The 24,449-nt window shown below is 41.4% G+C and overlaps 1 protein-coding gene across 7 annotated transcripts in view; it reads right to left on the bottom strand.

The window, feature by feature from the left end:
* card14 (caspase recruitment domain family, member 14) overlaps positions 1-24,449 on the bottom strand; it is an 83,063-nt gene that overhangs the window by 22,980 nt on the left and 35,634 nt on the right. For 6 of the 7 annotated variants that reach the window (XM_068058242.1, XM_068058244.1, XM_068058241.1 and 3 more), the window contains 9 exons: positions 22,936-23,055; positions 21,701-21,826; positions 19,949-20,101; positions 17,537-17,653; positions 15,939-16,069; positions 15,134-15,222; positions 7,558-7,636; positions 3,725-3,914; positions 2,569-2,692 (listed from right to left, as the gene is read on the bottom strand). In XM_068058242.1, the coding sequence (XP_067914343.1) occupies positions 2,569-2,692; positions 3,725-3,914; positions 7,558-7,636; positions 15,134-15,222; positions 15,939-16,069; positions 17,537-17,653; positions 19,949-20,101; positions 21,701-21,826; positions 22,936-23,055 (1,129 nt within the window). The remainder of the gene's footprint in view (positions 1-2,568; positions 2,693-3,724; positions 3,915-7,557; positions 7,637-15,133; positions 15,223-15,938; positions 16,070-17,536; positions 17,654-19,948; positions 20,102-21,700; positions 21,827-22,935; positions 23,056-24,449) is intronic. The other variant, XM_068058245.1, reaches the window with a different exon arrangement.

Genomic DNA, 24,449 nt, shown 5'->3' with positions numbered 1-24,449 from the left:
GACTCTAATCTTTTCCCTTGTTCACAGAAGAAAGACTTGGGATGTTCAGAAAGACGGATGCACAATTGCAGACTGCTCCTATTATATTCCAGCCAAAGGTCAATGGCGATGTCCTGATACAATTTCTTAGGTAGAGAGATCAAGGCCAAACTCCAGTCCCTGCCTACATGTAGTTCAAAGCTGGTAATCTTAGGCATGGTCCCTTCTCTTTGATAGCATAGATGGATCTTCTTTATATATCCAGAATATACCTTTATTAAAGCTCCTTATCAGAAACCTAGTTTCTGTAATGTGACAATAGATTCTTTTTCCATTGTCCTCATATATGGTTTCTGATGGTGCGACTATTGTTAAACAATGGAGTCTTGGTGTCATTCATCCTCAGCTTACTTTGATAAAGTAAGGCTTTTCACACCCATTCTTTGGATTTTGTGTTTGGAGTCAAAAAGTCTGCAACATCATTGTTAACCCAATCAGTTGGAGAGAAGCAGTCTTTTCCACAGAAAAGGTCATTTGCAATTTAGTGATTTCTCGGGGATGCGTCCAGAAAGGTAACTTGTATTTTAATGACTTCTCCAACATTTGTCCAGACACAAAAATTAGGTCAGGGTCTTGCAGTTCTATGTATATTGGCAGGAAAGGAAGGGACACCTGACCTCTTACTCTATTTTGTTTACAAGAAAAGTGTCCATTTCGGGTTTACTTCATAAACTCATTTTACAGTTCATAAGTTTGGACTGTGTGGACGTGACACCACATGTAATGTGATTTGCTACCCAAGTGCTGGAAGGTTGTGACAAACATGAAAATGATGGTTTCTGAGTGGAAGTAATTCACTCGCCCCTAATAATCACTTAATTAAAATATATAGTTCCGTAATATAGTCAAAACATCCCTCTGTCCCCATTTGAATTCCCCCAAGTCTGTAAATTAAGAGCAAAATTCAATTTGATATGGCTGGTGTTAGACAGAATGGTTTAATTACTGGAGTTAAATGAAAACTGTGAAAATGATTCAGGGAGAATCGTGGTCATTTTGAAATGCATGGGACTACTATACAATACCAGTCAAATCCTGGATTTAAGCTTGTGATTTTCTTTTCTCCCTATCCACCACTGTTCCAGAGTCTCTTTTACATTGCTGTGGTATAGATTTAAACTTCAGTAATGAGGATGAGTAAATTTTATGAAAAAGCACACAAGTACTGCACTGCAGATCCTATTTTTCCAACACAGTCATTAAGTTTCTTTTTCCAGATTTTCTTCTGCCATTCCCCTCCACATGGCCTCTTTTGGCTGGCAAAATACTCCAGGCCAAATTATCTCCAAGACTGGCATCAACCTTGTTCCAATGTCAGCCAGAAGGCATTCCAAATAGATCCTTTCTGCCAAGAAACACCTTCACCGTTATATTAAAATTCACACTTTTTTAAAAAAACCAAATTAAATATGTGGACAGTTTAGTTTATGAATTTATTCTGTCATAATTTCACAGCACAGCAATGTGATAATTAAGTGGAGACGTATAAGTAACTGCAATTCATACTTTTATAGAGTTTTGTCATCTGGATTCTCTTACACAATGTTATGGAGAATTATGATTAATTCAAACATTCTAACAATTTCTTGAATGTTGTTGTCTAACCAGCAGGTGCTGATAACGTCTCTGGGAACTATGGTTTGGAAAGGTTACTGAGTCAGAGTGGATTAACAGACAATAATTTCGCCACACCCCATTCACCTATCACCCCTGTACTCGCTGACTTACATTGGACTAGCAATTTCTTATTTAAAATTCTCATCCTTGTTTTCAATTCCCTCCATGGCCTCACCCCTCCCTATCTCTATAATCTCCTGCATCCCCACAACCCTCCAAATATCTGCATTCATCTAATTCTGCACTCTTGAGTGTCCCCATTTTAATTGCTCCAGCATTGGTGGCCGTGCTTGAAGTTGAATAGGCCCTTAGCTCTGGAATTCCATCCCTACACCTCTCTACCTTATTTTCCTCCTTTAAGACATTGCTTAAAACCTACTTCTTTGACCAAGCTTTTGATCATCTGCCCTAATATCTCCATATGTGGTTCAGTGTCAAATTTTATTTTCTAATGCTTCTGTGAAGTGCCTTGGGACATTTTATCATGTTAAAGGTGCTGTATAAATATATATTGTTATTGTTTCTTACACCGCTAGCTGCAATAACTCAATGGACTAGCAAATCTAATAAAGCAGAAAGTGCTGGAAATAAAACAGGAATTGCTGGAAATACTCAGCAGGTCTGGCAGCATCTGTGGAGAGAGAAGCAAATCTAATAACCTTATCAAATTCAAATTGAAATAACATCACAAAATAAACAACATTAATTGATAATCTTTATGGCTGATTTTTAAAAGGGCCCAGCAACTCTCACTTACAGCTTGTTCTTAATGGTAGTAAAATGTTATCCATTTAATCTTTTCTGAAAGCACTAATGGTATACTTGATTATGTTTGGAACACATGTCGTGTAGTTTGCATGGTGACTGTTGGATTAAGAGCACAGTATTTATTCCATTTGCTGTGGAACTCACCCTCTCCCTTGCGTCTTATGGCTAAACAGCACATCCCTCTAATTTGTTTCAAGGTCCAAACAGCCTCCTCTAAACTGGCATCCTCTAGTACGGTCTTCTTTTGCTCTCTGCCATTATATTCCACCTGTGAATTCATCAACGTAATTAGTCTTCTAGAAAAATTTCAGTTCTATACACCCACACGATACTTTTTTCAAAATAATTGGTACATTTAAACAATGGCTTTTGTATAAGAAGACTTGAATAGAAGTCAAAGAATGGATTTGAAAATAGTACAAGTAGGTATTGACAGTATATTAGAGTCTCATTATAATGTGGTGTTTTGATAAACATTTTTATGCAGCATGTGGTTAGGATCTGGAATGCACTGTCTGAGAGTGTGGTGGAGGTAGATTCAATCGAGACCTTCAAAAGAGAATTGGACAATTATCTGAAGAGAAAAAGAATTGCAGGGCAGCGGGGAAAAAGCAGGGGAGTGAGACTTGGTGAGTTGCTCTTGCAGAGAGTTGGCACAGACACGACAGGCCAAATGGCCTCCTTCTGTGCTATAACTATTCTATGATTTTTACCCCTATCTGTAGATCCCTTTCCACTGTACAGTGTTTCACAGCTAACAGGGCAAGCTAATGACTCACTCCCAACATGTCTGCTGGTTGAAAGAGTGCAAGCAAAAGATGTCTTCCATTGCCCTCTCCCCAGTGATAGGGAGCTCACCATCTTGAGAACTGAAAGTGTAAACATGTACATTACAGTTAAATATTGTTAATATTTCACACAAAATCCAGGAATGTAATTTTACACATATGAAAATCAAAAGACATCATTTACATATGCAGAATACATTTAATGGTCAGCAGCAGCATATAGAATTGAATTAAACTTGAACCACCATGAACCACACATCCATAGGATAAAGTAAATAACATGACTCAGCGGGGGGAGTATGTTCTAAGCCTTTCTTTAATTATTGTGAAAGACCATCGTAAGGATTATACTGGTGAGTTATCTGATTTCTCACAGTGGTTAAAGAAACACTCTATATGTCTGCCTGATTATTGATTTGTCCTCTGTGTAACTTTGCCACTCCAAGTTTTCATTTTGTTTCAATAACAAAGCACCCAGATCAAACATTTTTGCAGCATGTCTGAAACCCTACCATCATGATCTGAAACCCTGACTCCAGGCCACAGTTATTCGCTGGAGATCCAGGTTTGATTTTGTGAATGAATATTCCAGTTGCATTCCCACCAATGATTTCAATCTGATCCAGGATGCCATCTCCATTGAATTCAAATAAAGATATTCTGCTCATTAACTTCATTTGAGGAGGTCCTCGTAGGAAGGGTCTGTAGGGAAAAAAAAAACACAAAACATTTGGAAAATAGAATTGATTCTAGTGGGAAGTTCCTACATCTGTTCCTTTCATTTCCCCTTCACTTATATTGCATGATTAAATAAAACCCCCAAAATATAAACAAATATATAAACAGTACTGTTGTCAGATATTTTCACTTTCTCACAATGAGGGTAAGGCCTTTTCTAAGGAAACCAAAATTACTGACGTCAAGTGAGACGTTATGGCACCAGATGAAGTCAACTATGTAACTAGGCAACACTAGGGATTATTTTTGTAAAAACTGGCCAACATGGTTGACCCAGATATCCTTTGGAGACGTTCCTGTTGATCTCCTTTCCCTTTGGCAGTGCCCTTCCTCCAAGTCCCCACTCAGTTGGCAGCAAGGTGGTTACAAAAGATTATTTTCTTTGGAGAGGCAGAATGTATTACTTACTGAAGATATGATCTATAAAGAATGGTGTAATTTGCACAGTCAAGTTATGTGACATAACAACATAAGAACATGAGAAATAGGAGCAGGAGTAGGCCAGTCAGCCCCTCAAGCCTGCCCCGCCATTCAATAAGATCATGGCTGATCTGCCCCAGACCTTAACTCCTCTTTCGTGCCAGCTCCTCATAGCCCCCAACTCCCCGATATTTCAAAAATCTATCTTTAAATACTTTCAGTGATATAGCCTCTCTGAGTGATATAACTCTCTGAGGTAGAGAATTCCAGACATTCACTATCCTCTGAGAGAAGAAATTCCTTTGCATCTCAGTTTTAAATGAGTGTCCCCTTATTCTGTAACTATGTCCCCTAGTTCGAGATTCCCTCACCAGTGGAAACATCATCTCAACATCTACCCTGTCAAGCCCCTTCAGAATTTTGTACATTTCAATAAGATCACCTCTCATTCTTCTAAACTCTAATGAATAAAGGCCTAATGAATTAAGTCAACCCCTGCATCCCAGGAATCAGCCTAGTGAATCTCTTTTGAACTGCCTCCAATGCCAGTATATCCTTTCTTAAATGTGGGGACCAAAACTATACGCAGTACTCCAGGTGCAGCCTTACCAACACCCTGTACAGTTGTAACAAGACTTCCCTATTTTTAAACTCCAACCCCCTAGCAATAAAGGCCAAAATTCCATTTGCCTTCTTAATTACTTGCTGCACCTGCAACGTTTTGTGTTTTATGTACAAGAACACCCAGATCCCTCTTGCTGCACTTTTTTGGAGTCTCTCTCCATTTAAATAATAGTCTGCCTTTTGATTCTTCCTACCAAAGTGCATGACCTCACACTTTCCTACATTAAACTCCATCTGCCAAGTTTTTGCCCACTCACTCAATCTATCTATATCCCCTTGCAGATTCCTTAGGTCCTCATCACAACCTGCCCTCCCACCTATTTTTATATCATCAGCAAATCTGGATATATTACACTCTGCCCCCTCCTCCAAGTCATTAATATAGATAGTAAATAATTGAGGCCCTAGGACTGATCCTTGTGGCACTCCACTAGTTACGTCTTTCCAACTTGAAAAAGACCCATTATCCCGACTCTCTCTCTTCTGTGTGTTAACCAATCCTCAATTCATGCTAATTCATTACCCCCAATATCGTGAGCTCCTATCTTGTGCAATAATCTTTTATGTGGCACCTTATCAAATGCCTTCTGGAAATCTAAATACATTACATCTACCAGTTATTCTGCTTGTTATATCCTCAAAGAACTCTAGCAAATTTGTCAAACATGATTTCCCTTTCACAAAACCATGTTGACTGTTTGATTGTGTTAAGCTTTTCTAAATGTCCTGCTATTTCTTCCTTAATAATGGACTCTAGCATTTTCCCAATGACTAATGCTAGGCTGACTGGCCTATAGTTTTCTGCTTTTTGTCTCCTTCCCTTCTTGAACAGAGGCGTCACATTAGAGGTTTTCCAATCTGCTGGGACCCTCCCAGAATCCAGTGAGTTCCAGAATATTTTGACCAATGCCTCCACTGTCTCTGCAGCCACTTCCTTTAAAACCCTTGGATGTAGGCCATCAGATCCTGGCGACTTGTCTGCCATGAGTCCCATTAGTTTGTCAAATACTTTGTTCCTCATTATAGAGACTGTTACAAGGTCTTTCCTCCCATTAGCTCCTTGCTTATCTGATATCTGTGGCATGTTTATAGTGTCCTCCACCATGAAGACCGATGCAAAATGTTGGTTTAAATTATCTGCCATTTCCCTGTTCCCTGTTATCAATTCTACAGTCGCATCTTCCAAGGGTCCCACGCTCACTTTAGCCACTCTCTTTTTATATACCCGTAGAAGCTCTTGCTGTTTGTTTTTATATTTCTTGCCAATTTACTTTCATAATCAATTTTCTCCCTCTTTATTAGCGTTTTAGTCATCCGCTGCTAGTTCCTAAAAAATTCCCAATCCTCTGGCCTATCACTAGTTTTCGCCGCTTTGTATGCCTTAGTTTTTGATTGGATACTCTCCTTGACCGCCTTTGTTAACCACGGGTGGTTCATCCTTCTCATCGAGTCCTTCTTTTTGACCGGGATAAATTTTTTCTGAGCGTTATGAAATATCTGCTTAAATATCTGCCACTGCTCATCCACTGACCTTCCCCTTAGTCTATTTTCCCAGCCCACTTTAGACAACTCTTTCTTCATACCTCCATAATTGCCCTTGTTTAATTTGAGCTCACTGGTTTGAGACCTGAGTTGCTCGCCCTCAAACTGAATTTGAAATTCTACCATGTTGTGATCGCTACCCCCTAGAGGATCCTTAACTATGATATCTGTTATTAATCCTACCTCATTATACATTACTAGATCTAAAATAGCCTGTTCCCGGGTAGGTTCTGCAACGTATTGCTCTAAGTAACAATCCCTGATGCACTCTACCAATTCATCTTCCATGTTACCTCTGCCAATCTGATTTGTCTAGTTAATATGCAAATTAAAATCACCCATGACAATTGTAGCACCCTTCTTACACGCCTCCATTATTTTGTGACCAAACAAGACTTTAAATAAATAGGGAATTTGGGAGACATCCAATTCTGGCTAGTCCTGCTTTCCTTTATATTGAAGGCTGGATTGTGTGGTCAAATCCTGGAGGACCTTCTAACATGAGGATGAGAATGCTACCAACTTAACCAAGCTACCAGTAATATTATCCCAGTTATATCAGCACTGTGGGATAACATTTATTGCTATGGAAGTTACCACAGATTTGACACAATGTCATTGCACCCTTGAACAATAGGCCTGAGAGATGGATCACACTAGAGCACAGGCCTTACACAGTGGATGATATGATTGTTGATGGACATAGAATAAGTAAGTTTGGGCAATCTCCAGACAAGTCCATGGTGCAAAACCATATATGATACACCTATACCACCTTGGCTAAGTAGCTGTAAGGATGAAGAGACCGTGCAGAATATTCCTCTGAGATTGATCATTAAAGCATTTTATCCAAGCAGTGGAAGGTGGAGACTGGGGGAGGCAGTGAGGATGATGAGCCCTGCACTAATTTAGTGCTTACTGATATTCCTCTTTTTAAAGCAAAATCTTTCTTTGCCTCTCCTCAGCGATACAGAAGAAAAAAAATTGGTTCTACTTAAATAAATAAAAATGTATTGTTTACCGCTCATGTTCAGATGGTGGAGTGGCTCCAGTCTTAGATAGTAACCTTTCAGGGGATGACTCAGGATTTTTGAATGGTACTGAAATGAATTTGATACAATTTAGATATGATTTATGCCAATGATGAAATGCTACATTGTACTTACAGCCTCGGTCTAGTTTCTCTAATGTAGAAGTCAAATTGCAAACTTAAAAAGTCTTTTTACCTTTTCCAATTTAAATGTCATAATTTCTTTAGCTTTAAGTAGAATTGTATCAAAATATGTACACCCACAATATAGTGAAGGCTTTCTTTGCAACTTTTGGCCAAACTATTGCATTATAACTGGCTCTAATATGACTGACTTAGAAGTTACATTTCCCAGGCTACTCCGATACAATCAATATTCGTTGTTATTCATTGAAATTTTCAGTTTAAATGTTGCAAAGCACAGCCAGAAAATCTCTGAAACTGTAGCTTCATCTCATACCCACAGATTACACAAGTTATCTTGAACTGTTATACATCAATATACGAGCAGTGTGGTGCTAATGCAGAGATGCATTGCGACATGAAAGGATGTGGGTTTGTGCTCGTGACTTGATCTTTATAAGTTGCCACTCGAAAAGCTGGTGCACAAGCTTAAGTTAGTAGGCATCCATGGTAAAACTAGAATATGGATTAGGAAGTGGCTGAAAGAAAGGAAGCTAAGGAGAGGAACTAATTAGGGAGATTGCAGGGTGGTGAGATGTACTGCATTGATGCTAAGGCCCATGCTGTAGCTAATCTACATAACGTGAGTCAAGAAACAAAATACAATTTGTTAAGATTCATAGATGATAAAAAAATGTATTTACAGAGCATCTTACCACATCTCTCAAACATCCCAAAGTGCTTCATATTACAATGAATTATTTTGAAGAGCAGTTGCTCGTGTTATGTGGGAAACAGGAAGGGTGGAGGTGGCAGATGATTTTGGTGAGGGGGCCAAGGGACTACATAAGTTGCTGGAGAAAATTTGGAAATGGCAGAGACATGGCAGATAAAAATCAATGTGATCAAGTGTAAGGTGAAAGAAAGAATGCGCAACCCACTTAATGATTATTGCTGAACTAGTGGCACAGTAGTGTGTGTTAGCACCACAGCCTCACAGCTCCAGCGACCCGGGTTTGGTTCTGGATACTGCCTGTATGGAGTTTGCACAGTTCTTCCTGTGACCGTGTGGGTTTCCTCCCACATGCCAAAGACTTGTGTGTTGATAGGTAAATTGGCCATTGTTTCTAAAAAAAAAATTGCCCCTAGTGTAGGTAGGTGGTCGGAGAATTGAGGGAAGGTGGGGATGTGAGAGGGAAAATGGGATTAATGTAGGATTAGTATAAATGGATGGCTGATGGTCAGCACGGACTCGGTGGGCTGAGTTTCAGTGCTGTATCTCTCTATGACTCTAGCTGAAAGAGATTTGGGAGTAATGGAGGACTCAAGAATTAGCATGTCCAATTTTGTGGAGCAGCAACAAATAAAACTAACAGGAAGTTGCTACATCAGATAGGACCCTAAAAGAGGTAGGCAGTATCTAAAATCAAATAGCAAAGTTAAATCTTGAACATTATTTTTGAAATTAAATCTTGACTATGAGAGAAGGGAACATAGTCATAAACTAATAAAAGTCAAGTTCAGGATAGATGTCAGGAAGTAATAGTATCTGGAATAGGCTTTCAGATAGGATAGTGGAAGTAAATATTCTGGAATCATTTGAGATGGTCTCCTTATTTAAGGAAGGATGTAAATGCGTTGGAACAGTACACAGAAGGTTTACTAGACTAATACCTGAAATGGGTGGGCTGTCGTACGAGGAAAGATTGGACAGTCTAGGCTTGTATCCACTGGAATTTAGAAGAGTAAGAGGTGGCTTGATTGAAACAGATAAGATCCTGAGGGGTCTTGACAGGGTGGATGTGGAAAGGATGTTTCCCCTTGTGGGAGAATCTCAAACTATAGGGGGTCGCCCATTTAAGACAGAGATGAGGAGAAATGTGAGTCTTTGGAATTCTCTTCCTTAAAAAGGCAGTGGAAGCAGAGTCTTTGATTATTTTTAAGGCAGAGGAAGATAGATTCTTGATAAGAAAGGGGGTGGAAGGTTATCGGGGGTAGGTGGAAATGTGGAGTAATCAGTTCAGCCATGAACTTATTGAATGGCGGAACTGGCTCAAGGGGTTGAGTAGCCTACTCATGCTCCTAATTCATATGTACGTATAAGATAAAGACCTAGAAAATCAGTTATGCCTTAAAATGGGCGTCGAGTCGAGTGGGTGGTGCCATGTGCGGATCTCTCGGCTGCTCATGTAGTCCCAGTAGGAAGAGTTTGCAGATGAGCTTAATGACAGCAGCTTAGCTCCTCGGACATGGCGGAAATGCGGGGAAAAGTTTATGACCTCACCAGAGTTATCAAGGTAAGAATCTTAACTCTCATCCCTCTTATTCTCTGCTCACACATTCACTACCTTAAGCCTCACAACTCACAAGACTCCCCTCTCCCTGCTAGCTCTCACTCTCCTACAATCACTGCATGACACTTCATTCCACCTCTTTCTCCTCTGACTCACACACTCTTCACTTCCGACTTTCACCACTAATGCAACCCGCACTTCCTCTTACATACAACATACAAACTATGTGAGCATGACAGGCACATTCTCTAAACACCTCAGGAGGATATCACTAAGACAATCCCTTTTCTCTTGCAGGAGAAGGTCTTGTGCAACATACAACAGGAGGCCAAACCCGCCTGCACATCCTGTTCCTATGGAAGAAAATATACTGGCCATCTGGAGCAGGGGGAGAGTCACAGCCATGGTGTGACAATGTTGAAGGAGATGTCGTGGAGAGTTTCTTCAGTCCTTATCCTCTTTTTCCCTTCTAACCTCTATCTCACCCTATACACTCCAAGACAAACTGCAGCTGTTTTCAGCATCTTCCTGCTTTCTCTTCTTGCTAAAACCTAACTTTCATCTGTCTCTTTCATTTCAGGTGCTGAAAATTTTGACGCCCCCATGACACTGCAGGGAAAGGAGGCCAGCCTTCCTGAAGATGGAGTGTCATTTGCCCTGACCCTGGCAAGCACCAGTTCAAAGACTGGCACCAGGCACACTTTAGAAGCTTGGCTGGAGGATGGGTCTTCACATAGTGAATCATGCCACAAGTATGCAGGATCTAGGGCAGGGGGATTGGACACCACATCTGCCAGCTCACCAGAGGGCAAGATCACACTCTAGCTCTGCTGCAGAGAACAGATATAGACTTTGAGGAGCCAGGGTCCAAAGAACGTTGACCGGCATACACTGAGAAATGCTAGATGCACTGGGTAACCTGCCAGCAAGCTTGCACCCAATTGCTCAGGGCATGGAGAGTCTGGCTCCAACTTGTGTCAGGGCTTCACGCAAAGCACAAAGACCATTCTGTCCAACATGAAGTGAGTGAGCAACTTCATGAACACTACAGTGGGGCCTCTGCTGACAGCTTCCATGGCTGCGTACACTATTGCCATGGGGGATCAGACAGTTGCCGGGGAGATAGTGTTGACAGGGGTCTCCAAAGCATCACATCACATTTCTCTTGCTGTTATCATGCAGAGCTATAGGAGTGCTCAGGCACAATCCCAGGAGAGTGGCCATTGGGTTTATGGGGAAGGTACCTGCTATCCACTCTCAGGAGGACAGCATGCCTGCTCTCCCGCCACGCACACTGCCAGTGCCCATGCTAGTGCCACACAGCCAACTGGGACAAACTGTACCTGCTCACAGCGAGATGCTGTTGTCTGCAGCTGGGCCATTAGAGGCCAGAGCTGTTTGAAGTCACCTACCATGGCCATCTGAAGTATCCTCAATGCAAACAATGGAAGCCTTCCACTTTCAAGCTGTAGCCACTGGGATGCACTTCATTAAAGCATCAGGATAGGTAAATGAGCACAGAAGACAGGCACTAACTGGATACTTCTGTTAAATATTAGACACAGATGGAATTGAGTTGTTTGATTTTTTTTGCTCTGAATTTGATGTTGTGGTTTGTATTGGCAGTGAAATGAGAGTAAGACCCATAATGAAGGAAGGCAATCAAATGGTGGTAATTTAGATGGTTTTAGTTTTTTAGTTTTAGAGATACAGCACTGAAACAGGCCCTTCGGCCCACCGAGTCTGTGCCGACCATCAACCACCCATTTATACTAATCCTACACTAATCGCATATTCGTACCACATCCCCACCTGTCCCTATATTTCCCTACCACCTACCTATACTAGGGGCAATTTATAATGGCCAATTTACCTACCAACCTGCAAGTCTTTTGGCTTGTGTGAGGAAACTGGAGCACCCGGAGGAATCCCACGCAGACACAGGGAGAACTTGCAAACTCCACACAGGCAGTACCCAGAATTGAACCCGGGTCGCTGGAGCTGTGAGGCTGCGGTGCTAACCACTGCGCCACTGTGCCGCCCTGTGATGATAAGGATCTCAGAACGGTCTCTGTATTAGAGATGGGAAGGATTGTGCACATGAAGTACTCTTGGATAATCTGCTGTCTGAAAGCTTTAGCAGATAGGGGCACTGTTGGCCATGTCCGCTCCTGTTCTTCCTCCTCTTCGTGCTGATCCTTCTCTTCCTATTCCATTTTCTGCTGCTCAGGTGCTGGTAAGGACCGGTGCCTCAGGATAATTATGTTGCAGACAATCACAAATCTGTACACTTGCTCAGGGCTGTACTGCGAAATACCTCTTGAACAGTCCAGCCAGTGCAAACATTACTTGAGCATGCTTGGCGATATTTCTGGCAACATGACTCACGTTGCATGCCAGCTCTTCTGCTGTGCCTGGTTCCTGACAGGAGTCATGAGCCATTCTGAAGGTATAATCCTTGCCGACATGTAATCAGCCTCTGACCTGATGACCTGTTTCAAATAAAGGCAGCACAGAGGACTGACACAGGATGGGTGAATTATGACTGCTGTCCAGGAAACCGGGCACAGACCTGCATGGCGCATGGCCTGTGGGTCATAAACAAGCTACATAGAAAGATGCCAGGATGGTGAAGGGGTGCTGCAAGACAATATGGCTGCAGCATACGGCACGTCAGACCCTGGGCAAGCCTGCAATGCAAAGCTCTCCAATCTTACTTCAATCTATCCATTGAGAAGTAATGCAGCTGTTCCTCCTAACATAGAGAGGTTTGATGAGCTCCCTGATACAATGGAGAACGGCAAACAGGTAGATGTCACTGGTGCCACCTGCTGCAGCCTAGAATGACCCCATGCTATGAAAGTTAGGGACCACGGTGACATTGACAGCCACAGTCAGTGCTGTCCTTTCCATGTTTTTAGGGTTCCAGTTGAAGCTGCAGCAGATGATAGCTTGGTGACAGCCTCCTTGGTGAAGTGAGGGCACATTGCTCCTCAGTGAAGTTAATGTAGGAGAAATGCTTTCTGTAGATTCACTGTGGTCTCATGCACAGCGCCTTCCTCCTCCCTCTTCTACAGATACCCTGCACTCTCTTTTTTTTGCTACTCCCCCTCATCCTCTAGCCCCAAAAGGTAGGCATAACAGATCATGAAGACAGTCAAAAAAGTGCCAGCACTAAGTTCGCAGTAATCATAAACCTGTTTCAGAAGACAAAGAATAATCAAAACATAACCACCCTGAAGTTAACCAGCAATTTAAAAGTACAAGCCAGCAAATAACCTATATGGAGTGGATGAGCCCTTTAAGTAGAGCTGTTTCTTGCTGCCTGTCAGCGCCACAAGTTGCTGATAGAGTTTATCACATGGCGAGCCAGGGCAGTCTAATTTCGCAAAAGGGTATCACAACAAGCCTAGGACCCTTATTTAAATATTATAATAAGTATTTTTGAAACTCCCAGCATATGCCCTAAACATCTATGGAGGAGACTGATCCAATATGACGGGTGGCACATTTCCAGTATATCATGGACACACTGCCCACCATATTGTATCTACACAATCAAATTTCTAGGCTCAGATGTTAAACCAAGGCTCTGTTTGCCTGTTGAATGGACAGAAAATATCTCACAGTATTATTCAAAAAAGAGCAGAAAGTTCTTTAGGAGTCCTAGTCAATCTTTCTTCCCCAATCCTATCCCTTCATTTAGTTCATTAACTGTTTGTTGTGTCCTACAGTGCACAAAATGGCCACCATGTTTGTTGACATAACAACCGTAACCACACTTCAAAAGTAATTAATTGGATGTGAAGTGGTTGAAGACATCCAAGTACAGATTGTATTATATATTTCTTTAAGAGGCAGTTAGATGCCGTCATGTCAGGAACCTTTAATTTCTACGAAGGACAAGTTAGCTGGGCTGAATGTCCTCCTTCATCTTCCAGGTCCCAGAACTTAGCTGGCCCATCAGGTCGGAGACATGAGTGGCACAAACTAAAGTGCTGATGATTCTCCAAAAAGAGTGAGCGGTACAAATAGGATGAGTCACTCAGACTGCTCTTGTGGGCAGCCTAATGCCAGCTCAAGATGCAGTAATGTAAAAATTGGTAACATTCCATTATGATACATTGCATAGGAACTTGGCATTTAATCATGCAAAAAAAACATGGAAATCATGGTTGCCTGATAGAAAAATATAATCTTGCCTCTTCCAACCTGCATTGTTGTTTCCCAGGCTTTAATTTTAATTAGTACGGTAAGTGATGCCAGAACTCAGTTTTCTCCCAGTCCCTGAGTGTGGAGGTGAAGTTAACAGTTTGTCTTACAGTTAACATTAGCTCTACTCTGATCACAGGCCTAGTGCAAATATAGTCCCATTTGCTTTGTGAAATATTGGCTAATTTCTCTCAGTTGGGGAATGCTGTGTAGCCCAAAGACACTGAGAAAAGAAAAAGGAAATGAACCTTTTTTTTTAAAGTTAGAATATTGGACCCAGCTCTTGTAGCTACAGTGCTTACAGTAAGCCTAGCAGGATGGAAAATGGCATTACCTGCCACCTAGTATTTAGAGAACAAACAAAAGAAAAAATGATTAAGGATGAATTGAACAGACATCAGACTGTCTCCACAAGTGCACTTTATCTCTGGTCTCATCTTCCAATCAATAAACTGTCCACAATTTAGGAAGATGTTGCAGATGGCTAAGTAGTTGTGGTTGTCTAACAAGGTCATGTGTTTGAGTCTCTTGAATGCACCAGCAGAGTTTTGTTGAAATTTGTCAGAGGGCCAGTTGCAGGGCCATGCAATGCAAAGTCTTCTATGTGGGGAAAGAGGAAGAAATGAATGTGATTGGGCTCATCTTGGTAGAATCCCTCTCCTAAAACTTATTCTGAAGACTTTCTACAAATCTCCAATTTGGAGGTCATATTGCTGTGAGCCTTTACTGTGCTACAACATGACCATCAGTTAACATAATGAGTGGCCATAATGAGTGGCATTGTACATATGTTAGAAATTAAATCATCTATGAAGCGTCCAGTCTTTATTGTGATAAAGACCTTGGCTCATTAAATTATTGCTTATTACCAGGTTGCCAAGATTTTCGTCATACTTTTGTGCTGTACCCAGATCGTGAATGAGAAAATGAAAACTCACTGACATCAGGAATATTTTCATTGCAACTGTCAGTATCAGTGCAATCATCTACTGATGTGAAAGCATCGTCATCAATAGAATGTCTGTTGCTGTGAAAACATAAAGAGAAAAGTTACCCAATTATAGAAGGCTTCTCCCCCTGGTTTTCTGCCTTTCTTCTGCTGAAGATGCTGAATCTTTTTAGGAATAGTGTTCCATGGTGGCTGTTACTTTACCCAATGACCATTCTTCATGTTTGAGCCTAGACTATGGTAAGCTATTGAATATTAAAGCTGTATGGGCAGGAATGAGAAACAGAAACCCTGGCCGACTAGATCCTCCAGGATTATTGAGGCTAATTAGAGTTCTCCCTGTTTGGAGATCAGCTGACTCAACACCATATTAGTCTTCACTAAAAATGACTATTAAGTTGTCAGATTGTTGTAAAATCCAACTGGTCCACTAATGCTCTTCAGGGAAGGAAATCTGTATTTTTACCCAGTATGGCCTCTTTCTGACTCCAGTTGACTCTTAACTGCCCTCTGATGTGGCCCATCAAGTCACTCAGCTGCATTGAACCTGCAGACTGCAGCAGCTCAGAAAGAAAGCGAATCACCACCTCTTCTGGGCAACCAGGGAGGGCAATAAGTTCCATCCTGGCCATCAACGCTCACATCCCGAGAATGAATAAACATAAATCATCCACCCATCCTCTTGACTGGGTGGTGAGTATAGACTTGCAGAAAGAAAGTTGTTTAACGTACTGCAGTAATGTTCTTTTACACAAGTTGCCACCATCGGAAAGGTGTGGGTGCGCTGTCCTCACCTGAATGATTCTTCCATGGCGTTTTCAGTTTGGCGTCTGTAAAGAGATTCCTTGCTGGGTGGCTCAACGAAAGAAGAACTGACACTGCTCAGTGACTCACAGCTTTCTGTTTTCTTCAGATTTGTATAAAACTATAAATGAAACAAACTGATGCATCAGTAAAGTAATGAAACACACAGCTGTGGGACACACATAACAAAACATTGGGAATCCAGGATGAGGAGACATAATCCTAAAATGTGAGCTAGGCAATTTAGCAGTGAACTCAAGGGGTACTTTTTCCACATAAAGGGCAGTGGAACTCTCTCCACAAAGAGGCCTGTGGATGTCAATGAAAATTTCAAGACAGAAATAATAGATTATTGTTTGATAGGGTTATCAAGGGATATGGTCAAAGTTGGGCAAATGAAGTTGAGATACAGATCAACCATGAACTCATAGAATTGTGGAATAGGCATGAGGGGCTGAATGGCCTACTTTCCTATGAGTTGTGGCAGTTTTACATATTGTCCTGACAACAACCTCCCTCATAGACTCTTATAGGACTTCAAACTTCAATCAAACAAAAGTTTTGAATTAAAATTGAGCAAAAGAAAATAAATGAGGAACAAGTTCAAGTTTCACTCTGTCTCAGCTTGGAAACAATTCAAAAGCAAGAAATAAGATATAGATGCAATTAAGACAAACATATGACATTTGAAAGGCTAGGAAATAACCAGCTGTTCCATTGAGCCTGTTCTAGGCTGTCATGGTGTAACTCCTGCACACCATGACCTCTATCTGATGCTCACACATTCACGTTTTCCAGCCGTAAGACATCTTACAGCAAAATGAACATGCACCCAAATTGATTCTTCTCCTCCCTAACTGAAGAATGTTTTGGCCAGTTGTAGTTCTCCACGACAGGCCTGGTTGAGGTCAACTAACTTGTCACAGAGAAAGAGTTGAATCTTGCCCTTCATTATGACTTATATCACATGATGTATGTGAATATGGGTATATATATATAAAGGTATGTCTCTCTCCTCATATACACATATATATATGTCTATCTATATTTATATCTGAACCAAATTTTGTACAAGAATCAAATATAATGAAAGTAGTCTGTTACATGCAACAATATTTTGAAAAGTTTCAAGAAGAAAAACAGAATAATTTTTTTTGTAATAAATGATCCACTAACAGTAGCATTTTCAGAAATCCCACAATTTCTTTAGTGGCTTGTCCATCGTGGGGAAAAACCTTGGCACTAGATAAGTACATGAGGGAAAAAGGAATAGAAGGATAGGCTGATAGAGTTAGATGAACTACAGTAGGAGCACACTCATGTGGTGCATAAACACCGGCACAGAACAGTTAGGTTGAATGGTCTGCTTCTGTGTTATAAATTCTACGCATTTATCCCATTTTTTTGTTAAAAGGAAGTTTAGAACCAAACCCTTCATAAATATAATCTCAGTGACTTATTTTTACTGTAGATGTGAATTTCCAGGATAGTGCACAGCACCTCTGGGAATGGTAATGCAGCACACCACTGTTTCTCCCTGTGTACAGTTGTTCTAAGTGTACCCTATGTGATAAGTTTGCTCCCATACATCACTCTGGCTGCTGCTGCTGTCATCACTTTCACAGCTGATGGTCCTGGGATTCACCGCTTGCAGACGCTTCAGTTTGGGTTTTTCACGTACTGGAGTTTTATTTTCTGTTGCTTTCTGTCAGGGAATAAAGGAACAAAAATTGAAGCAAATTTAACCCATAGGTTCGTTTTTTCCATCATAATATTATCTGGATTTTTCAAGTCTACAATAAAGTAAATAGCAAACTTGACTGAAACCACTAGTTTCATCATGAATGTCCTTTGTTTCTAATGAGGTTTATTCATCCACCACCTTAATAATTGAACGCATCATTGATATGTTAAAGGTATGCTTCATGTACCTGATCGACCTGGGTACACCCAGCAAATTGTCCTGCTACGTCTTGAGGATCATTGTTGTTTGTTGCACAACTCTGACTTACAAAGAGACCTCATTATCAAGGCCTCAGAGAAGGAAGGTCTACATGGATAACAAAGGTCATCAGCAGCAGCATGAAGATAATGTGGAGGACAACATGTTGCCAGCTGCAAAGCGCCATTTGTGCATTTTTATATAGGAGGCCTTTTATTTCAGTCTTGGCTCAGTGGTAGCAGTCTAACCTGAGTCAGGAGCTCATGGGTTCAAGCCGTATTCCAGAGACTTGAGTACATAATCCAAACTCGCAATTTAGTGCAGCAGTGAGGGAATGCTGCATTGCTGAAGATGACGTCATTTGGATAAGATGTTAAGCTGAAAGGTCCATCTGCTCACTCAGGTGGAAGTAAAAGATCACATGGCACTATTCCAAAAAGAACATGGGCCAAAGTTTATCCCTCAAACAAAACCTAAAAACAACTGATCTGGAAATTTACTTCATGGCTGTTCGTAGGACTTTGATGTGTGCAGCTTGGTTGCTGTGTTTCCTACATTACAACAGTGACTATAACTTTAAAAGTACTCCATTGGCTGTAAAGCACATTGAGACATTCTGAGGTTGTAAAAGTTGCTATATAGGTACGTTAGTTTTTATTTTTTCTGGAAACAGGGCAGTCTCGTAGGATTAGGACTAATGCTCATGTGGACAATGAACACCAACACAGACTGGTTCTGCCAAACGGCCTGTTTCTGTGTTGTAATTTTTGTGTAATTCTACACAGAAATTAAATGGGAAATTAGGAAAGCAAAGAGTGGGCATGAAAATACACTGGCAAGTAAAATCAAGGAAAATCCAAAGATTAGAGAGGAGATGAGGAAACATGTTTTCACCCAGAGGGTGGTAGAGACCTGGAACTCACTGCCTGCAAAAGTGGTAGAGGCAGAAACTCTCACCACATTTAAAAGGTACCTGGATATCTATTTGAATAGCCGTGACCAGCAGGGCTACAGATGAAGTGCAGAAAGGTCGGATTAGGCTGGGTAGCTCTTCATCGACTGGCACTGGCACAATGGGCCAAATGGCCTCCTTCTGTGTGGTAAATTTTCTATGATTTCTGTGATTTCTATATAACATCTAGACTCTCCATTGATTGTTCTCTCTATACCTTCACTCTTCCCTCTATAAATATGAAATCTTCTACACCTCCTTTTGTGTGCAACAACTCACATATCTCCCATTCATGTTAAATGATGAAAGTAAAATGCTGGGAAAACTCAGTACATCAGATCAGTACGTCAGTCAGCATCTATTGAGAAAATAGACATGTTAATGTTTCAGGGATAGAGCTTCCATAAACTTAGTTTTAATAAAGGGTCCACACTTGAAACTTTAACTTGTCTATTCTCTCCACAGAAACTGACTGACGCTGAGTGTTTGTGCAGCATTTTGTTTTTGATCCATGAAATTTAGATTCCCAGGTTCCTCAGCCAAGGAACGATGTAACCCAACCCTCTGGCCAGCCACGTCTTCAGTTTAATATGCCACAATCAGCTGGCAAAAAGATAGGAAAGTGAGGCACACGGCTGCTGATCAAGATAAGTTTTGAAAACCATAGAAAAGGCCTACTTTCAAGTCGTTGGCCAGCTCTGGTATCTCTGTGATGCACATGGTAGGTAAGGGTTCAAGTGTAGGCCATGGCACCACTGTGCTGAAATGCCAAACCAGCAACTGCAGCAGAATGTGCAGCACTTAAATGGCTCCGAAGAGCCTGCACCTATTGAAGATGCAGGCCAGGCTCTGCACTCCATGCAAAGCCTTGGGAATCCAAAGGCAACATGGAAGGGATGGTTTCCTGGCTCACCATCCCTTTTTCCTGATTTTTGTGCCCAAGAAATTGCATAGCACCAGGGAACACAAGTCAGGAAAATCAGTCCATATATTTTTACAAGGTCATGCTATTTTAGAGATCAGAAGTGGTTTCTATCTACCTCGCTTCAAGTGACAATACAAATCCAAGCCTGTGTTTCTGAACAATTACTGAAAAATTGTCCTACCTCCTGTCTGTCCCTGTTCGACCTTAACTGCAGTATTTCCTTATTGAGCTCACGGTACGTGTCCTGTAGTTCAATAACTTGTCGACGACATAAATCCTTGTCCATGATCATTTTGCTAATTTGCAATTGGGCCTCATCCCTGGCCCCATATGCCTGTAGAAAAATAATGAAAAGTCTTCACTACACATTGCCTTCATGATTAGCCTGCCACTATCAGAGGTGTTTATGGTCATTCCAAAATCGGTGCTATTCAAGGAGCTGTATAGTTACATCATCATTTTCACTAAACTGTTATATCACTGTTGTGACAATGCTCATGGGAGTACTGTATTGCTGCAATAACAAATCTCCCTGGTCACCAAGGGCCTTGAATTTCAGTAATAAAAGGTCATATGGTACTTTTAGTAATGAACCAAACATGTAAAAGTAAGGGAATTATTTCATACATACTATTGAAAATGAAATGTTAAATGGAAAGATACCATCAAAAAAAGAATAGAGGCAATCTTTTTCTGCAAAGCAACAATGGTTGAAGGAGAAGAGGATAAAGGGATATGGGAACTAAGCAGGTAAATGTGATTTGGACTACTTGCTTGTGTAGAGGGTAGATGCTGACAAGGACTGCTTGGGTTGAATGGCCCGTTTCTGTGTGGTAACTTCTATGTATTTCTATGTTAAAAAAAATAGAAAAAGTCCACATTCAAATAATTATAATAGCATCAACTGTAAATCCTGAATTTCTCGCTGTTTCCATACGATCACAAGAAACAGGTTGGTATTTATGTGAGCAAGTTAATGTAAGGGAATGGAAATGAATTACTCAAATAAAATATATTGTTTTGCAAGTGCTTTCAATTGGAAATGTTTGATTGTTCTTGGTTCCCAGTTTCTGGATTCTTCTCAGGTAGAGCACTGAGAGCCTTTGACAATACTGTCTTTATAAATGTTACCCTGCTTTTCACAGCAGCTCAATCAGTGCCACTGCACCAACAGCAACAATAATAATGTTTTAAAGCAGTAACTTCCTGAATATATAGACTAACTACATCATCTGTGCAATTCCTTTGTGTTACCTACTAGCAGTGACTGTCAAACATGTACATTAATAACATTTACCACATTCGTTAATGTTGCCTTCTCCAATACTAACTGCCTCAATATATACACTACCCACACCATTTTTCTCTTTCCTGTTGTTAATTGTTCCAGCGTGAATATCTAAATATATAATGCTCAATGCCATTTGCCTAATTAGTCAAATAGTTCCTTCTTTATACAGTGCAATTATCTTATAAACAGCCGAGTACAATGAAATAAAGATGCCCTTAAAGGTCATTAATTGAGGCATCTTTATAGCCCATTGTGTAAGTGTATCACATAGTGTGGCATTAACAGGAAGGTCCCATGATTATCTCTGGTCAGTGCTGAGTTCGGGCGATCTCTGCCAAGGCAGCAGTAGAAATGTTAAAAATAGTTTCAATGTCCTAGAGAATGAGGGAATAAAAGAAATAGTAGGCAGAGTACTTGCTTCCAATCACCTTTCACTGATTCTTGTTGCAAGTGCATGAGTGAAGCCAGGATTATGTTTGGCCATGCTTACCCAAACAGTGAGTAACTTGCTGATACTTCCTGATGAGCCTCATACATGAAGTAAGGCCATTTGGCTGAGGTACTGAAGAGCTATTGGACACCAGTACTCCTTCAGGAATTATCACCTTCAGTACCGGGAAGGTAAAGTTGTAATTTATTTACCTCATCACGTTCCTTTTGTAGTTCTAAGACTTGTGTCTGGAGTGAGATAATTTTATCTTTGAACATGTCACAGTCAATCTTCAGAGTGGCACATTCCATCAGCATATTCTCCTTTTCATCCAGGTACTGGCAGGATAGAAGAAAGTAAAATAGTTTGAATGTTTTTGAACTCATGGGAACCTCAGTCCAGAGAAAAGGGAAAGACAAAGGCTGGGTCTGAAGGAATAAGATCAGATGAAATTTGAGAATATCAGGTTGCTAAAACATAGGTGGATTAGTTCTATATTAAGGTCTATAGAAAATGGTCATGCTGTAGGCAGCAATTAAGTATGCACAGTGAAAGCTTACATCTCTGTGAAGCAGCTAGGGACATTTTTCTAACAAGTTGTTGCAGTAAATTTACTGTTTGTATGGACTAACCAGTTCCCTAACTGCATTTTGGTTTTTGCCACTGTTCAGTATCTTTGCTTCTGATCTGAAATGGGATTTCCAGTCTTGTAATAATCCCAGTCCCATTTTCTGATGTCAGGGCTGGCAGCTGGGAGCAGACATCGGGTCGGGAGCCTTAGGAAAGCAGGGACTCGGGGAAATGGTCCTTGGCATAAAGTGTGGGCTGGGCAAGGCTTTGGCAGCTGACATCTGCCCTGAGAGGGAGAGACAAGGTCAGGGCTGAGGAGGCCCTAGACTCCTTGCAGGATCTATGGGAAGTGCTCCTCATCCTCCTAGCCCACATGGATTGTATAGAAAAGTAATTTTTATAAACTTACTGTGGGCTCTCCTGACCAGTCAGTGCCTCCCATCTTGCTTCAGCTGCAGGGGTGGGTTCTGTGTGGTTTCACGAGTCCTGAAGGTAAAAGTACATTGCAGCTCGGATGACCTCATTGAGCTATGACCTTTTAAGTTTAAAGCTTGCCAGCAGTGGGAACTTCGGACAACGTCAAAATCGTTGCAGGTGAGATGTGGCCGGGCAGGAACAGTGAGGCTACACGCCAGTAACTGGATTCAGCCTGATCTTAACCTTTCCCACGCACCATTCTTGCTGGGGGAGGGGGTGTTAAACTCAAGATTTATGTGTTTCATTTCTGATCTCAAAATAAGGATTTAGATTGTTGTCCAATGGGCAAGAACTAGTTAAGGTGATGAAATATTGGAAGTGCTTGTTTCTCTATGCAGTTTTCCAGTTTTGTAACGTCTCTTTCAACCCCATCTGCAAAGCCCAATGTTAGATTGCTTACCTCATTCCTTAGACGTTCAGCCTGATCTAGCTCCAACCGCAGTGAATTCATCTCTTTCATCAGATCCTGCCTGTCCTCCAGAGCTTCTACACGGTCCTGTTCCAAGATGTCTATTGTCACCTGTTTAAAAAAATAATAATTGAACATCTTTACAATTTTTATGTAAAAACATGAATGGGAAGATTTTTTATGACAAACATTTCTTACATAGTGATGTTTCTTCTGAATGATATTACTAAAGAAGCTTGCCAAAGATGGCAGTGAACATTGCAAGAATATGTTACAACTGTGATTATACTTCAAAAGTACTTCAATGGCTGTGAAGTGTATTGGAATATCCTGAGGTCTTGAAAAGTGCCATATAAATGAAAATTCTTTCTTTCTCCCTTTGCAAGTGCTTTCCTGACCTTCTTCTTCTTCTTCTTTGGCCTCCTTGTCTTGAGAGAAAATGGGTAAGCGCCTGGAGGTAGTCAGTGGTTTGTGAAGCAGCGCCTGGAGTGGCTATAAAGGCCAATTCTAGAGTGACAGACTCTTCCACAGGTGCTGCAGGTAAAATTGGTTGTCGGGGCTGTTACACAGTTGGCACTCCCCTTGCGCTTCTGTCTTTTTTCCTGCCAACTGCTAAGCCTCTTCGACTCGCCACACTTTAGATCCGCCTTTATGGCTGCCCGCCAGCTCTGGCGATCGCTGGCAACTGACTCCCACGACTTGTGATCAATGTCACAGGACTTCATGTCGCGTTTGCAGACGTCTTTAAAGCAGAGACATGGACAGCCGGTGGGTCTGGTATCAGTGATGAGCTTGCTTCACAATGTGTCCTTGGGGATCCTGCCATTTTCCATGCGGCTCACATGGCCAAGCCATCTCAGGCACCACTGACTTAGTAGGGTGTATATGCTGGGGATGTTGGCCGCCTCGAGGACCTCTGTGTTGGAGATACGGTCCTGCCACCTGATGCCAAGGATTCTCCGGAGGCAGCGAAGATGGAATGAATTGAGACGTCACTCTTGGCTGACGTACGTTGTCCAGGCTTCGCTGCCGTAGAGCAAGGTACTGAGGACACAAGCTTGATACACTTGGACTTTTGTGTTCTGTGTCAGTGTGCCATTTTCCCACACTCTCTTGGCCAGTCTGGACATAGCAGAGGAAGCCTTTCCCACGCGCTTGTTTAATTCTGCATTGAGAGACAGGTTACTGGTGATAGTTGAGCCTAGGTAGGTGAACTCTTGAACCACTTCCAGAGTGTGGTCGCCGATATTGATGACATTTCTGACGTCCTGTCCCATGATGTTCGTTTTCTTGAGGCTGATGGTTAGGCCAAATTCATTGCAGGCAGCCACAAACCTGTCGATGAGTCTCTGCAGACACTCTTCAGTGTGAGATGTTAATGCAGCATCATCAGCAAAGAGGAGTTCCCTGATGAGGACTTTCCGTACTTTGGTCTTCGCTTTTAGATGGGCAAGGTTGAACAACCTGCCACTCAGGATTGGAAAGGGGTCTGATGAGGCGCCGCT

Source organism: Heterodontus francisci, chromosome 26 (genome assembly GCF_036365525.1).
Source record: "Heterodontus francisci isolate sHetFra1 chromosome 26, sHetFra1.hap1, whole genome shotgun sequence".
Classification (NCBI taxonomy): Eukaryota; Metazoa; Chordata; class Chondrichthyes; order Heterodontiformes; family Heterodontidae; genus Heterodontus; species Heterodontus francisci.
Note: the sequence above shows the minus strand (reverse complement) of the source record. Positions and strands in the feature narration are given on the sequence as shown.